The sequence below is a fragment of the Mirounga angustirostris genome, unplaced genomic scaffold (assembly GCF_029215605.1).
Source record: "Mirounga angustirostris isolate CCGP_5_RB_7025 unplaced genomic scaffold, mMirAng1.0.hap1 SCAF_5, whole genome shotgun sequence".
NCBI lineage: Eukaryota > Metazoa > Chordata > Mammalia > Carnivora > Phocidae > Mirounga > Mirounga angustirostris.
This window is the reverse complement of record NW_026991713.1, coordinates 68,766,188-68,783,445: the sequence shown is the minus strand read 5'-3', so window position 1 is coordinate 68,783,445 and position 17,258 is coordinate 68,766,188. Positions and strand designations below refer to the sequence as shown.

The window sequence follows — 17,258 nt, the reverse complement described above, 5'->3', positions numbered from 1 at the left end:
TAAATACTAAGGGTACAGAGAGGGCAAAACAATAAACCATTATTATGCCTTCATTATATACTCCATTATTATATCAAATATAAGGGAAAATTAAAAACAAATACACAGCTTACCATAATGAGCACTGTTGAAGACACCTGCCATTGTCCTGCATGAAGAGTTATCCCCACCACATACTCCACATTTGTCTCTCTTGGCCTTGGAGTTTAACACATGATCACAGCCAGCTTGCTTCAAAATAACAATGATTATAATCAGTATTATAAAAGTGACTAATTATAAGTACGGTGCTTTTACAAACTTTTCACAAATATTCTTTCAATTAATGAGATTTGGTACAACGGGATTTTTCAGAATATCTACTGGTTTTGTTGTACATCAGTATTTTCACACACCTTTTCATCACATGGTTGAAAAAAGTGTTTGCAAAGGGTTATCCACATACCCCCCTGCATTAAAACCACATGGGATGGCATTTTAAAAGGCAGATTCCCAGATTTTCTGAATTAAAAATTCTTGGAGGTAAAAAAATAGGAATTTACATTGCAACAAACATGGACAATAATTCCTATGTCCACTGTCCGTTTAAGCCATTCTTTAAAAAAATGTATTTCAAAGAGACAAAAAGTATGATTAGGTAAGTAACACATTTAAAAAAAACTTCAAAAAGATGTCTTTAATGATTTTTTAACTCATGATCTTAGAACTCTGGGAATAAATGGAGTCTATTTGAAAATTTATTTCTCCAAAATTAATAACCAGCCTAGTAAGCTGTGTTTATGTCAAGAATGAATAACTGGATAAAGGCTGAAAGTGAATGGTTTGGTTCAGGGGTTTAAAAGAACAAGTGCAGTTCTCCATGCAGATACACTGCAATAACTCTTAGTTCTTTAAAATACTCCTCTAATGTTTCATGATCAGAAGAGAAAATTTCATAAGTCTCATTCTTTTATACACAAGGTGAACATTTCCAAAATGAATTTCAACCAGATGTTTTCTGAAAGTAATGTGCACCTATAAACTCAGATCATCATTGTTTTTCATTGTGTAGGACTTTGTGCTGTTAATTTAGATAAAACTTAAGTTTTCAGGCCACTGAGTACCCTTTTTCTAGTCTCTTGTTTCCTTTTCTTTGAACATCTCATTAGACCTTTGAGTACAAAGCATTTTATCACCAGGTAACTGATAATAGATGTTTGGCTAAGAGAAAATTGGTGTCTTAACCCACGGAATGAGTTCATAATATTACATTTGTATTCTTTAGATGGAATTCATTATCCTAGTTCTCAAACTCACCATTTTTAAGAACACCTTCTGCAATGTGTGTGCTTTAATTCTGGGTCTCATCTACTTCTCACCTAGAATCCGAAGTGGCCGACCTATCTCTGATTCTCTCCTAACCCAGTATATTCTGAAGATTCTAACATGCAGATCAAATCACATCTCTCACTCAACTCCAAATCCTTCTGGGGGACTTCAGAAAAAAGGTGCATTTAACAGCTAGCCCCTATGTCCCACCAGTCCTTTACTTCCTCACCTTTCTAAAACCTATTCATCCTCAATAACTAGCTCAAGCCTCACACCCTCCATGAGCATTCTCTGAACCATTTACACACTTCCCCACAAAACACTCCTTCCTCATTATCACTATGCCACCTTGCTGATGACTCCATAGCCCTACATTTGAGTTGTTCACGTGTCCATCTCCCCTACAAATCTGTGACCACCTTGGAGTTTATGGCTCTGTTGCAGTCTTTCATCCAGGTGACTAGAACAGTATCCAACATTTAGTAGGTAACTCAGCGAATGTCTGTTGAATATACCCAGGAAGTCAAAGACAAGGAGGAAAGGGGGAGGAAGGAGGGGTGCCTGGGTGGCGCAGTTAAGTGCCTGACTCTTGGTTTCAGCTCAGGTCATGATCTCAGGGTCATGAGATGGAGACCCACATCAGGTTCCACATGGCATCTGCTTAGGTTTCTCTCTCCCTCTCCCTCTACCTACCCTCCTCTCAAATAAATAGATGGTTAAAAAAAGAAAAAAAAAAAAAGGAAAAGAAAAGAGGAGGGGGAATATCATCACAAATCAATGGGGAGGGGTCACCAGGGAGGTCACATTTGAAGTAGCCAAAGGACTTTACAACCCTGTGTCCCAATATTTTCTATCTTTTTAAGAATGATTAAATGATTAATGTTTCGGGGCGCCTGGGTGGCTCAGTCATTAAGCGTCTGCCTTCGGCTCAGGTCATGATCCCAGGGTCCTGGGATCGAGCCCCGCATCGGGCTCCCCGCTCGGCGGGAAGCCTGCTTCTCCCTCTCCCACTCCCCCTGCTTGTGTTCCCCTTCTCGCTGTGTCTCTCTCTCTCTCTGTCAAATAAATAAATAAAATCTTTAAAAAAAAAATGATTAATGTTTCAAGAGTCACTCAGGATGACAGAAAGCTGCCTAGTAACAAGGTCTCCTGACCTTACTCCTAAAGAATGGGTCATAGCACTAAAGGGTGCTACACTGGAATTCACAGGAATGTATTCTAAGGTAACAGACGTAATATTTGGCGAGAGAAAAAGAATACTCTGACAGTCACGTTAAACCTGAGTTTACTTACCCGACAGAGGCCTTGAACACAGATGTCATTGGTTTCGGTTCCGCAAGGAGTACCATCAGCAACCCTGTCCTTCAACTGGTAGAAGTTAGTGGTTCCAGCAACCCGACAATAGAGTTTACAGCGATCTTTTATGGCAACTGTAAGAAAAAGTTAAAATTGGGGCATACCATAAGACAGCTGTATGTTCCTAGGTCTCAAGAAATTTTTACATCAAAAAATATTCTAACTACTTACTCCCACTGTATTTTGGAAGCCACCTCACATTAGGGGAAAGACCATTGATGTTGAAATGTTTACCATCAAAATCAGAGCACTGCTTCTCTCGAAAGCCTTGCTTGCCTTTTGGACATGAATCGGTATTACATGATCGAAATTTCATCCTGCGGCCCACACAGTACTTTCCTCCGCTTCTTGGCCTAGTCAAATTCATTACATTTTAAAGCACATCAGTACAATATTCTTTCTGCCATTTACTTCTAAAACTGTTCCATTCTGTCCCAGGATCTGGAAAACCACCTCTGTCCCACTGACACTTTTTTAACAGAAGTACGTTACATGGTTCTTAAGCAATTCAGTGGCTAATGAATTGTAAAAATACTCATCTTCGGGTGGACACTGTGGTCTGGAGGGCAGCAATGATAACTTATTCGTGACTTGGTTAAGTCACAGGGAACTAATCATGGGAATTTGTTTTAAAACGTCAAAATAAAATAAAATAAAATAAAACGTCAAAATAGGGTTTGTTCATTTTGGGGGGGGTTAAAAAAAAAAAAAAGACCTAGTGAACCATAGATGATAAAGATGATACCATGTTAAAGAAATATATAGGCATCTTTGTTGTGTATATACTACTTATCACTCACTTCAAAGAGTTTAATGGTATTAATCTATATCCATCCATCTCTTTATTTCAACTTACGCTGGAAAATAAAAACTCCTTGTCAGCATTTTTTTAATATAAAGAGTTCTAGCATAATTTAGATATTCTGAAATTCAAATGAACTAAGTTATTTCGGAGTGTGTCCTATCTCTGCATTGAAAATTCTTTATTGCTTACCAATTTATATATCATAACAAAAGGGGACTGGGGGGACATTTAAAAATCTTTATGGAATCTCTACATGCTTTGAAATATTTTGATGAGGAGGAAAATATGCTTCATACTTATTCAAGCTAAACACACTGATGCATCTATAACATGAGAAGCAGAGAAAGAAAATAGGACATGTCAAATTACATAAAACAGTAAAAAAATGGGTAATGAAAATACAGGTTTTATGCAGAAGAGCCAAGACATGTTCAAAGGAGCCAGGAATTTCGATGGAAACACAGGAAATGTAAAAATGCCATTACAGAACTGTCATTTTTACAACTATTTCTCAAAGTTATATAATCAGAAAAAAAAAACGATCCTGTCTTAATTCATATTCTAAAGATTAAGCTGGTTAATATTTTTTTCAAGATTTGAATCTACCAAGATAAGGTAAGATGGCTAGATGTATTCCAGAAGTTTTCTAAATCTCAGAAACTTACAGACTGACCTCCAGTTTAGAAGTGAATGAAATTGGTGTTTACCTTCTGGTGCCTTGAGATAATCTTAATTTACAGTGACATAAAAAAGACATACTCGGGGCGATTACAGAGCCTGGTGGTGCTTTTGATGCCACCTCCACATGTTCTTGAACAAGAGCTGTATGGTCCCCACGGTCCCCATTCACCATCTACAGGACGTGCTTCCATTTCCTTGTTTACACACAGCCCATGGTGGCAATGCTTTAAAAACAAAAACAAACACAGATAATGATTCGTACGTACCCAGTTAGAATATCGGTAATTATAACGGCATAAATATCAACAAAGAAAATGATACAACTGAAAGCACAGTATTAATCCAGAAATGTGATTCCATTTGACAGTCATAAATATTTTCTAAATATCTGCTAAGTAACTGTAAAAAGATCTGTGGAATGAAGAACGAACAGGAAATTTCCCTTGCCTTTGAGATTTTGAGTCTCATTGGTGGAGGGAAGAGCTGCTGTATGGGTAAAGTGTAGTAAAATGAAAATTTAAGTGAATGATCTAGATCTGTGATTCTGGTTTTCTATGCAAAGATGTGCTCTTTTAGCTAACTTTCTGCCTCATCTCATCCAAAGTCTCAGTGATCACTTTCTGAGTTCCATTAAGAAAACGGAAATGTACAGAAGAATCTGCTCACAATCTCCTCGTACTCCTGTTACCCACCTAATGGCATCTGTGCTCAGTACTCAGCCTTCCCACCTGTTAGTGCACATGAAAAATCAAGGATCCTATGGCAAGTCAATCCCTCTACCCGTGTACTTAATGCCAGCCCCTCACTGCTCAAAACAGCACTGCAACAATTCTCCCATCTCTCCTACATCATCACTGTTCCAGTCACCACTAGCTCAAAGCTAACAAAAAAAAGTCCATGCACTGTTGCCAGTCACTGTGAGTACAGAAATCGAAAGTTAGCATTTAGAAATGTTTATAGGATTTTGACAGTAATTTCATTGTTTGTCAAAGTTAATTTAAACGTTGGCTTATATTTGTTTTCATTGTGGCAAAATACACAAACATAAAATTTACCATCTTAACCATTTTTAAGTGTACAGTTCAGTGGCATTAAAATGCATTCACATTGGGCGCCTGGGTGGCTCAGTTGGTTAAGCGACTGCCTTCGGCTCAGGTCATGATCCTGGAGTCCCGGGATCGAGTCCCGCATCGGGCTTCCTGCTCGGCAGGGAGTCTGCTTCTCCCTCTGACCCTCCCCCCTCTCATGTGCTCGCTGTCTCTCTCAAATAAATAAATAAAATCTTAAAAAAAAAAAAAGCATTCACATTATTGTGCAACCATCACCACCATCAATCCACACAATTCTTCATCTTCCCAAACTGAAACTCTATGCCTTTGAAACAATCAACTCCCCATTCTCTCCCTCCCCCTGCCCCCAGCCCCTGGGAACCACCATTCTACTGTCTGTATTTGGCTACTCTATATATCTCATGTAATTAAAATCATGCATCATTTGTCTTTTTGTGACTGGCTTATTTCACTTAGCATACTGTCCTCACAGTTCATCCATGCTGTAGCACGTGTCAGAATTCCCTTCCTTTTAAGGCTGAATAATATTCCACTGTATGTGTAGATCACATTTCATTTATCCATTCATCCACGGATGGCCCCTTGGGTTACTTCCACCTCCTGACTATTGTGAATAATGCTGATATGAACAGGAGTGTGCAGAGATCTCTTCAAGACTCTGCTGTCAGTTCTTTGGGATACACACCCAGAAGTGGTGCTGCTGGATCAGATAATTCTAGTTTTAATTTGAAGATCTGCCACATTGTTTTCCATAGAAAAATTTGGCTTACATTTCAAATGTCTTTTTTCCTTTTGTTTTCCTAGTCATTTTTATCATTTTGTAAAAGTATCAGTTTAAATTATCAGAAATTTTTAAAAAGACTGGTCCTTTCCTAGAGATAATTTGAGAAGTACTCCACTAGATCATTCTCAATATACAAACATACTTATTTCCCCTATTTTTTAAGCATTTATTTATTTAGAGAGAGAGAGTGTGTGTGTGTGTGTGTGTGCGCGCACAAACAGGGTGAGGGGCAGAGGGAGAGAAATCCTCATGCAGACTTCCCAGTAAGTGCAGAGCGTGATGCGGGCTCTATCCCTGAGATCATGACCTGACTCGAAATCAAGAGTCGTATGCTCAACCAACTGAGCCACCCAAGTGCCCCTATTTTCCCCTCTTTAAAAACAACACTTAGATCTCACTTTTCTCACTAGCTGCTGTCCTGTTTCTCCTTGAACGAGCTGTCTGTGCTCATTGTCTAATGCTCAATGCCTGTGCTCTGATGGTCCCACCCTCCATGTATCTGCTCATGTGTACATCACCAGTGGCCAGCTCTGTCTGTCTTTCTTGATGTAGTAGTATCATTCTTCTTCATCCCCCTTGGTTTCTAGGGCTCAACTTAATGCTGGAATGTCCTGGGCTCAGATCTTGGTCCTTTATTCTTCCCTATCAACAATCACTCCCAGCCCAGATCCCTTTCCTGAGCTCTAGACTCATGTATACAGCAGCTTATGCATCCTCACTTTAATGTCTAATAAAAATTTCAGACATCATACCCAAAACTGAACTGCTGACCCCTCAAAATTCTGAGTTCATCTGAGTTGATTAGCTAAAAACAGTCATCTTACCTCTAACGGTTCACATTTAATAGGTTAGTAAGTGATCTAATTCATTCAAAAACAAACAAAACTGACTTTCAATCATCACCCCAGTGACCCCAACTCTGGTGTAATCCATCATCTTCTCTCATCTCTATCACTGCCATGCCTCTCTAAGTAGATCTCCTGTTTCCAACCCTTGCCCCCTATAGTTTAGTTTCAACAGTGATCAGAATGGTCCTTTTCAACTTATATTTCAAAAATTGACTCACGTTAGGTGACTCCTCTGCTCAAATCCTTCAATTACTTCACTTTGAATAAATGCAAAGTTCTCACAATGGCTCGCAATGCCCTACATAATAGTCCTCCAGTTACTTCCTATACATCTCTCTTCACCCCAGCCACAATGTCTTTCCTTGTTCTTCCTTGAACATTCCACCAATACTCCAGGATTTAGGAGCTCACCTGGTCCCTTTGCCTGGAGCTCACTTCCCCCATAATATCCTCCATAGCTAACTCCCTCACTTTCTTTAAGACAGCTCATTGGCAACTTCCCGTAAGATCTTTGACCACTACATTTTAAATTGTAATCAGCCCTATCCTACCACAAAACTTCCAGTCCTTTTCTTTTTCTATTTTTTCTTGTTCATGGCACTTATCGACTTTATGGTAGTATTATATTGTTTGTAATATTGTAGTCTCCCCCTGGAATGTAAGCTCCATGAGGTCAGGGATCTTATTTCTTTTGTTCACTGGTGTATCCTAATCACCTAGAATAGTGCCTGACATATAGTGGGCCCTTGATAAATCTTTGTCGAAAAAATGAATCCTATAACCAAGCTTATTAGCAGAAAAAATACTTTGTGCCCTCCATTAGAACAAATCATTCAAAATGAGAAAGCCATATTAGAAAATCTCAGAATAGAATGTACTATGTGCATGTAAATTTGGGGGGCATCTGCAGAAACATTTTAAATAATCCTTGAGCACTATTTCTGATAAATCCAAGAATGAAAAAAATAGAATATTACATTGTTCACCAGGTACTAAATTAAGTCATTGTCAGGTGAGTTCCACCATATTTTCATGCAAATGGATTTACAACCACTTTTAAGTATTTAAAAGAGAGTGTTAAGGCAAAATATAGGACATTTATTTAAAATTTCTCTTGAATAAAAGGCCCATCGAATATTGAAAATGGCTAATGCATAGGAGCTCACTATTTTCAATTAATAAAAAATAAGGAGTTTATATCTATCATGATCCAGATGTTTTTACCCCAAATGCCATTTCTGCTTTTAAACTATATAGGCTTTAAAGTAGGTCCCAGTATCTGAGCACATTTACCTTGAATTCCAACAAATCCAAGCCCTTCAAACCACCTCACTGGGGAATTATTCAAATGGCTAGTGAGCAAATGAAAAGATGCTCAAGACTGACAATAATCAGGAATACAAACTAAAACCACAATGATATTCCATTTTGCACCGAAAATGGCTATTATTCTGTTAAAAGATTAACAATATCAAAAATTGGCAAGAAATACTGAGCAACTGGAACTTTCATACATTGCCTGCAAGAGTTTAAAATGATACACATATTAAAGATCAAACTTTAAAATTCAGTTCTAGCTCCAAACTATGAACTGAAGAAGTCCACTAAAATTTTGGTCCTAAAATAATTTGGGTGCTCAACCATTTCAGAGTACTTCAGCTTCTGCAAAAATTGCTGAAGTCCCAAATACAACTTAAATATTCAATTCATTTGTGATGCAAGCTATATTCATGGAAAACACATGCCTTTTGATGGAAGGCATCAGAGACAAGGGTAGTAAGCACAAAACATTTCAAAAAGCAACAGCTGGTAAAGCACAAGGTCAGCTAGTGAACCCATCTCAAGTTTCCACTTGCGGAGTTAACAAAAGAGGCAGTACTCGCTAACCCATCACCAAGCAAGTTCTCCATTTTTGCTGAGGTAGCTCAGAAAAGGCGTGGAACAGACTAAAATTTATTCAGTGCAGACAACACTGGCTACCAAGGCCAAAGGAAGTTGCCTTCATCCTGAAGCACCAAGTACAACCTGACTTCATCCTTACATATTTATCACGCCGATCCCTATCACTCAGCATCATGTTTGCAGATTTAGATTAGTTCATGCTGATGTTAGAATGGTAAAAATGTTGGTAAAAATGTTTTGGCAATTTTAAGGGATATATTTTAAGACATTTACAACCAATAAATATCTGAAGAAGCCACTTAAAACTTTCAATTATACTTAACTGGATTTTATGGGAAAAAATGTATATAATGGTAACATCTTGAATTTGGGGAAATTGCTGAAATATTAGGACCTTTATGTCTATACTCACTCTTAACAAGTCTATAATATAATTAGATAACTATCCATGTAGTTACCTATATAACTGTAACTTTAACATTCATCTGCTAGATCTTGAAAAAAAAAAAGGGTGAAATTAAAAATTCAATTCACTTGACTGTGTACTACATCGAACCAACATGGCAACATTGATTCACTAGCACAGCAAGAGCTGACGAACAATGAAGAGCGTCAAAATGCAGAGCGATCACATCCTTGGATAATCTCTTGATACAAGACTCACCCTTCGAGAAAACCTACCATCCCAGGACCACAGTTTGTCCCATCTGCCAGGGGCATGTGCTGAGTGCGACAGCCCTTGTGAACTCCTTCTGCGCTCGTACACCAGAGACGTCTGCATTGCTTCTGCAGGGAAACAAAAAGCAGACAAGAGTAAAAGAACACGACAACCACTGGATCGATTTAGTGCAAGGCATTCGTTTATACATTGAAATTACAGGTTTCATGGTTTCATGGTCAGAGCTAGAAATAATCAGCAAAAGAATCTTTAAGTTCTAGTCATCGATTTACCTCTACACACACAAAATGGCAATGTTTACTTTCTAAGACCTTTCAGATTTTCACCATACATTGAACAACGGGAGAGAGAAATTAGGGTGGAAATATTCACAATTATGGGAGACATTTTTCTCTTGGCAAGACATTCTTCTAAAGAACTTTTTGTTGTTAAAATGTTATTCACAATGAGTTTCCAAAAGCTTCTTTTGATAAGATGATAGAATGTATGAATAATGTGCATAGAAATACTGTATAATGTACTGGTTTCCTACTCTGTGAATATAATGCATACTTTCAACTTTTGAACAAAGGGTTCTCAAGTTTTCACAAGAAACAAAATCCACAGAGGTTCACGGGAGCTATACCCAAGATAATTCTCTTCTTTTTCTGAATTTAAATTCAAAGTTTATTTAGTGTGTAAGTCAGGTAAAAAAGAAATGTATCCTTAAAAAAAAAAAAAAATTTAAGTTAAATCTTCCCTCCTCCATAGTGGATATTTAAAAGCTTAGTAACATTTTTTATTTTAAATTTAAGATTTTAAAAACAATACTACTATGCGGAATATGCTTTGCCTATCTCTGCACTTACTGTTTTGTTACTATCATTCATTCATTCATTCATTCATTCATTCATTCAATGAGCATTTAGTTGGTGACACCTAGTTTGTGGCAGATCCTGAACACTGGGGATACATATTTCAATGAGTGAATGAGGCTGCATTCCTGGTCCAATGATCCTCATGACCTAGGAGTATATCTGACCTATGAAAAATCCTCAAAGTTGTAAAATAAGAGTTTAGTGATAACTAAACAACAGGCCCTAAATTTCGTTTCTATGGATTCAAATCTATGTAAATTAAAATGTAGTCTATTAAGTTCCCTGGGCCTTTAATATAACTCATTATCAAGACACTTAAATTTTCTCCCCCTACCCCAAAAAATAGTATTTGAATATAAATATTTGAATGCTTTTAATTTTCAATAACCTCTCAGTGTCTATTTTTTAAATGGGAATACTTCACATAGGATTTTTTAAGGTTAATGAAGATAATTTTTAAGTACTTAACACAGTACATGGCATATAATAAGTACTCAGTTTTAGTTTCCTTTTTAACCCCTTTCTGGCAAACAGCAAATTTCTCAGACTTACAAACTTCTAAGATACATTAGTTCACCTTCTGTTCGAGAGAATAAATGTACATTTTTGAAATATATTCTAACTATAACTTTGTAGTTTAAAAAAAAAAAAAAAAGGACAGAATTTTTCTTACCAAGTAGGGACATACTTGTGATCCAGGACCAAACATAAGTTCACATTGCTTGTTTACATCATACATTAATCCAGGAAGTTGTGAAGACAGATCATACATTCTCCCATTTGGTTTGTCAAGAAGGCATTCCCCATGACCAGTACTGTACCAATGACCAAAAATATTGTGACATATATGGATGTATAAGATTCTTTGTCACATTTACTGTGTTCTACACTTTCAAAAAGAGTATCAGTATTTTTTCATAATTTAAAAACCAATTCATATCAAAGTCAGGAAGAAAACCTCACAATTCACAAAGGACTTTTAAGGTGTTTGTTCTCATTTGAGCCCCACAACTGCTTTGAAGATACAATTTTTAAAAAGAACAAGGACAAATTCATCAGAATATAATTTATGAAAACTATTCATATAATCACTCTACACTTTTGATCTATTTTGTTGCCCAATAGTAATGCCTTATATTTAATGCCCAAATTGTCAAGGTGTTAAAAGTTTTCAAATCATTTGAGAAAGTACATTAATAGTTCTAGACAACAAAACAAAGGAATTTCAGTGTCATGTTGTCTCCACTTTAAAAAGGTAGAGTTTGCGTTTTGGTTCTACCACTTCCCAGGATGCACGGCTCTGGACAAATTAATTTCCCTGAGCCTGAGTTTTTCTCATCTGTGTTAACAGTGATACTATTCACCTTGACAGTTTCTATCAGAGTATATGTATAAAGGACTTAGAAAAGTGGTAAATAGCAGGGGAAATGTGTGTTTATTACTCCTAGTTTGTAATGCAGTATCTAGTGTCTAGGAAACTGAAAATGCTCAATCATTCCAATTGGGTTAAAAACAATTTGTTCCAAAAAGGTAGAAACAATTTGTTTCATTGCCATAATTTAAAAATTTAGAAATTTTTACTGGCTACAAAGACATTCAATTTCGTCTAAAAATGAACATATAAATTTTTTAAAATTCCCATTGTAGAGAATCCCATTAACTCCTTTCAAAAATAAGCACATCCACTGGTACTGTTAATCAATAACTCAATTAGCCGTTGAACAAAGCTATATGGAAGCACGTATAGATCAGCAACCATGTATTATGCTTTTACTTATTTTTTTAAAGATTTTTATTTATTTGACAGAGAGCGAGAGCAGGAACAAAAGCAGGGGGAGTGGGAGAAGGAGAAGCAGGCCTCCCGCCGAGCAGGGAGCCAGATGTGGGACTCGATCCCAGGACCCTGGGATCATGACCCAAGCTGAAGGCAGACGCTTAACGACTGAGCCACCCAGGTGCCCCCGTGTATTATGCTTTTAAATTAACTCCCCATACAAGGATAAATAATCACTGATAATTTGGGGATGTATTTATGAACATATATTCCAAAGCATGGTTACATTCATTCCCACAGTTCTCATAAGTAGAGGTAAACAGAAACTGCATAGATCGGGGATTATAATATATAGAAGAAATGAATATCATATTTATACAAAAAAAAATTCCCTGGAAAGAGCTTGGCCTTGCCTTTTGGCAACTTCCAGTAACTAGGATAGAAATACCATTTAAATAAAAGTGGGAAGTAAAGAAACCTGGTGGGAGATGGAGAGACGAGGCAAGAAAAATCTGGATCTGCTTCCTTTCTTCAGACCTAGGAAAATCCTCCAAAAGAATATGTAAACATATAGACTCTACATCTCTCTGGCTGTACACAGCTATTTGGAATGTGCATAGTTTGACTTCAGCTATCGTCTGTCCTTCAAAGACACCTCAAACATGAGCTACTCAAACTCCTCTCAAAATACTACCCAGTAGCTTCTGAAAAAATGCAAACATACACAAGGAAGCTGTGAATCTCAGTAGGGCTCCCCTCGAAAAGGGGTGATCCTAATAGAGCACCTAAACTGTTAAAAAAAAAAAAAAGATAGCTAGGTCTGACCTGTCCCCCTCCTAAAATATTTTAGGAGTGAAATATGTATATACAGCTCTTTCCTTTTTTAAAAAACACATTTGTACAAAGTACAGTTAAATTTAAACAGAAAAACTAAACAGAAATTGAACCACTTTAAAAGAACATATAAATTTCAAGTTCTATAGTCTAATAAAGGTTTCATTATTTAAATAAAGTAATATAATTTCAGACTTACTCTAGGAATTCAGTGATATATTTCTGACTACATTTTGACCAGGTCCAAGGACTTGTGTGGTAATTTAAAGTTGGAGCCATTACATGATATTGATGTTTAATTCCAGTTTCCTTACATTTAAAACTATCATCATGTGGAACATTAAATCTAAAAATAAAAATAAACACTTAAAAAAAAGAATATGAAAATATGAATACAACATTAATAACAGATCTCTTACCCTAATAAGGTAAAATACAGATAAATCCAATCACATCAAAATTTATACTCTTGATCTCTCCCATAAAGCATTATAAAACCAAGGTTATCTTCATGTTCAGAAGCACATCATCTGAGAAACAGCAGATTATAACTTTGATTGGTAGCACAATCTGCTGATTTGGTATGTGAGTCCAAACAATCAAAATATGTGGACTCTGGCTCACCTCACCACGATAATGGATATAGCATTCACATAAATACTTGCAGGTTTCAGCATGCATATCCTAAGAGATGTGTGTAGGTAGATCACATAAAAGTGATACCACATTAGTTTGCAGATCACTATTAATACAGTATCAAAACTTCTTTAATCGCTAATTCCTTATCATTCTATAGTATCCATCTGTTTTATATGAAACAGCCTCAGTACTGTTTCTGGTCTATACTCAGTAAGTGATTATTGATCGAACTGGAATAACAAAAACGTTCCAAAATCAAATCTTCCTAAGAGCAGGATATTAAATAATTAGCTGGCCAGCAACAGAGCCTATGCATTCTTTTGAGGACCTAAGTATGAACTTGCATTTAGAAGGAACACTGAAACCACCTAGCTCAGCTCTTTGCCTGCTGAGATTTGTACTTAAAAATCAGTCCTTTAATTAAACTACTTACCCATATTCTAAAGACACCTAAAGAGTTTTTCAGGAAGAAAATAAATGGCTAAGATGGTAGTCTCTGCAAGAACAGTTTTCCATTAGTTAGTAGCCTTGGAAACCAGCTAATAGTGCTTCCCAGATGTTGCTGCTAGACAGCGACAGCCCTCAGGTAAGCTCCTGAGCCTAATTCACTTCAACAATTTGCGTGTGCACCTTGCTGACAATCATGAAACATAACCGTGCTAAAAGGGAACTGAAGACGCACTAGTTTAATAAAAATGATTTCCACTTGAAATTATTCCTGTTGAATACTAATGATGTAGGGCATGACCAGGAAAAGAAAATGTAGTCAAACTAAGAGAGGCAACTCTAGCCTCAATTCCTTATTAGCATATAAACAAGAAATCCCAGGAGTGCTGGGGGTACACATATGGAATCCCTTTCAGAGGATGAGTTTGTAGGGGTTTCTGACTTCCCATGGGAGCTCCGAGGCTATCACAGGGAATCATGGCCTCCATTCTTAGAGCATAGAACCCCAGTAGAATTTTTAATAATGCAGGAACAGATAGAACCCCTCATTTTTACAAAAAAAAAACAAAAACAAAAACAAAGAACAACAACAACTATGAAGCTGGAGAAATAACTTTAAAAAAATCTTTTAATGATTAAGAAATTCCCACATGCCACATTCTCTGCTGGGGCTCTGAGCTATAAGAGCAACGAGTTGGTATTACAAATATTATCGGGAGTTCCCCAGAACCAGAAGCCCCTGCAGGCCCTCCCATAAGATGGAAGAGGACAGTACCTGGTCATGTATGGGATAACAAGGGATAGAGGCCAGAAGTGCTTGTCATGTAATCCAATACAGTAAATGAAATAAAAGAATTCCCAAGTTCTAGTTCTTTGCTTAGTCTGTTGATCTGTGCAGCCTGTCTGACCTAACATAGATCACAAAAGAGCCAGAGTTAGCATTTCAGGGATGAAAATTACACTAACAATATTTTTAAAGACATAAAGCTGCTAATTACTCAATTGAAGATGGAATTTTAGGCATTCTGTGCAATGATTAATAGAAAGCACATTACTGAGGTAGCAGAAGGTACTTACACATGCCCAAGCTCATGGGCTATGGTAAAGGCAGCACTGAGTCCATTTTCTTCACTAATAGAGCAGCTCCGTAAAGGATCACACAGGGTACCTAATTCTGCTAAACCTGAAAAATTTCATGTTTTTATTTCAAAATGGGAAACATCAAATCATAAAGAACTAATTATTTTTTATTACATTCGTTAGCTCCCATAGAGTACATCATTAGTTTTGATGTAGTGTTCAACGGTTCATTAGTTGCGTATAACACCCAATGCTCATCACAACACTTACCCACCTTAATACCCATCACCCGGCTACCCCATCCCCCCACACCCCTCCCTTCTGAAACCTCTTTTGTTTCCCAGAGCCCATAGTCTCTCATGGTTTGTCTCCCTCTCTGATTTTTTCCCATTCAGTTTTCCCTTCCTTTCCCTATGGTCTTCTAGTGCTATTCCTTATGTTCCCCATATGAGTGAAACCATATGATAATTGTCTTTCTCTGCTTGACTTATTTCACTTAGCATAATCCCCTCCAGTTCCATCATGTCGATGCAAATGGTGGGCATTCATCCTTTCTGATGGCTGAGTAATATTCCATTGTATATAGGTACCACATCTATAAAGAACTAAATGTTAAAGCATTTACTATTGCCATTACTACTACTTAGAAAGGGATGCAGAGTTGGCTGTTAATATCACAAATATTTTATAAGGTGAAGGAAAAAAGAACAGAATGATTTATCTGCAGTTGAAATCTTTTTACCAATTCCTGGATTCTTTTACTGGAGAAAATAACCCAAAATATGGGGTGAATAATTGTTTAAAAAAAGGAAGAGGAAAAAAAGTATTTGTTACAGGAAGGATGAAATTTTAGGCAACATTAGTGTGGATACTAGAAAAGGCAATGAATGTTTAAATTGGTAACAGAACTAATATAGAAAATAGCACAGAACACTATAGATCAATGAATTTGCTTTAATATTTAAAGTTTTGAGGCAGTATACAATTATGTACTTATAATTAAATGAGTGATTATATGTTAAGTGCATAGAATAGCACCTGGCATCTAATATATGTTAAATAAAATGATTCACTTATTTAAGGCATCCAATAATTTTGAAAATATTTTAGAAAATGTATCCTCTTAAGATCTATTCACTCTTTAATATAAAGAATATCATGCAATGCCAATATGCTGCTGAAAGATACAGTATGAACAGACTGGACAGCAAAGACAAAAATTACAGCTGATAGAGTCTTTAAAATACTCTAGAATAAGAAATTGAAAATAAATGTTCCTTACAACAATCCATAGTCCATCAACTCAGTTGGCATTTATTTACCTTAATAGCATAGTTTCTGCTACTATTTTCCTCCAGTATTTTCTTGTAAATTATCTGCTCTCCTAGGACAATTCCTTTCATTAAAAAGAATTTTTCATATATAGCCAGTTTCTTACTGGAAAGTTTTTGCATTTAGAAATTTCTTAATATAGAGTAAGACCTGTATCAACTATTGTGCTTTAGCTCTATACTCCTCTGTATTCTTTCATTCATAAAACTTAAAAGCATGGACATTTTCCTAGCATTAAGGTAAATTTCCTAACAATGAGAATGTTTTTGTTGTGCTTTAAAAAACTTTGAACTGAGGATCTAAAAGTGCTGGACAATTCAGACTAACAAGTTCAATCACCAATACTTTTTTAATTTTAATAAACAAAACAAAAAGTATTTGCTCTCTTTCTGAACGCACAGCCAAAGGGATGGCTTGGGCAAAGGTCCCCCCCAAAAGCATTTTCTTAGAATCAAGGCCAAAAATGAGCAAGGAAAAAAATATTATTTAACAGTGTGCTATCCCAAGAATGAAAGAATTATTGTTTTCCTAAAGTATGACTTTCTACTTGTATGTGCACTTTTTTACTCAATTTTAGTCAATTTTATATTTCTCCTTTAGTAGAAGTTAAAACTAAACACATTTTTATTGAATATCTTGCTATTCCTGTGTCACCTTTAGTATTTTCAATCTGTTAAAAATGGCTCAATTTCCATCTATTCATTTTCAGGACTATGTAGATATTTCAAACAAAATATTGACTCTATTATCACCCAAATTTTATGTTTCACGCTTTAAGGGACTATATTCCAAGCTAAATGTTTTAATCACATAACAGATCTATGGAAGTATGTATTGTATATGATTAAAGACCCAACTCAAA

The 17,258-nt window shown here is 36.4% G+C and overlaps 1 protein-coding gene across 1 annotated transcript in view; it reads right to left on the bottom strand.

Annotated features, from left to right (window-relative positions):
- ADAMTS20 (ADAM metallopeptidase with thrombospondin type 1 motif 20) overlaps positions 1 to 17,258 on the bottom strand; it is a 171,018-nt gene that overhangs the window by 97,009 nt on the left and 56,751 nt on the right. The window contains exons 8-15 of the mRNA XM_045873599.3: positions 15,062 to 15,167; positions 13,098 to 13,244; positions 10,964 to 11,105; positions 9,436 to 9,540; positions 4,229 to 4,374; positions 2,836 to 3,017; positions 2,602 to 2,738; positions 114 to 231 (exon numbers count right to left, since the gene is read on the bottom strand). Of these exons, the coding sequence (XP_045729555.1) occupies positions 114 to 231; positions 2,602 to 2,738; positions 2,836 to 3,017; positions 4,229 to 4,374; positions 9,436 to 9,540; positions 10,964 to 11,105; positions 13,098 to 13,244; positions 15,062 to 15,167 (1,083 nt within the window). The remainder of the gene's footprint in view (positions 1 to 113; positions 232 to 2,601; positions 2,739 to 2,835; positions 3,018 to 4,228; positions 4,375 to 9,435; positions 9,541 to 10,963; positions 11,106 to 13,097; positions 13,245 to 15,061; positions 15,168 to 17,258) is intronic.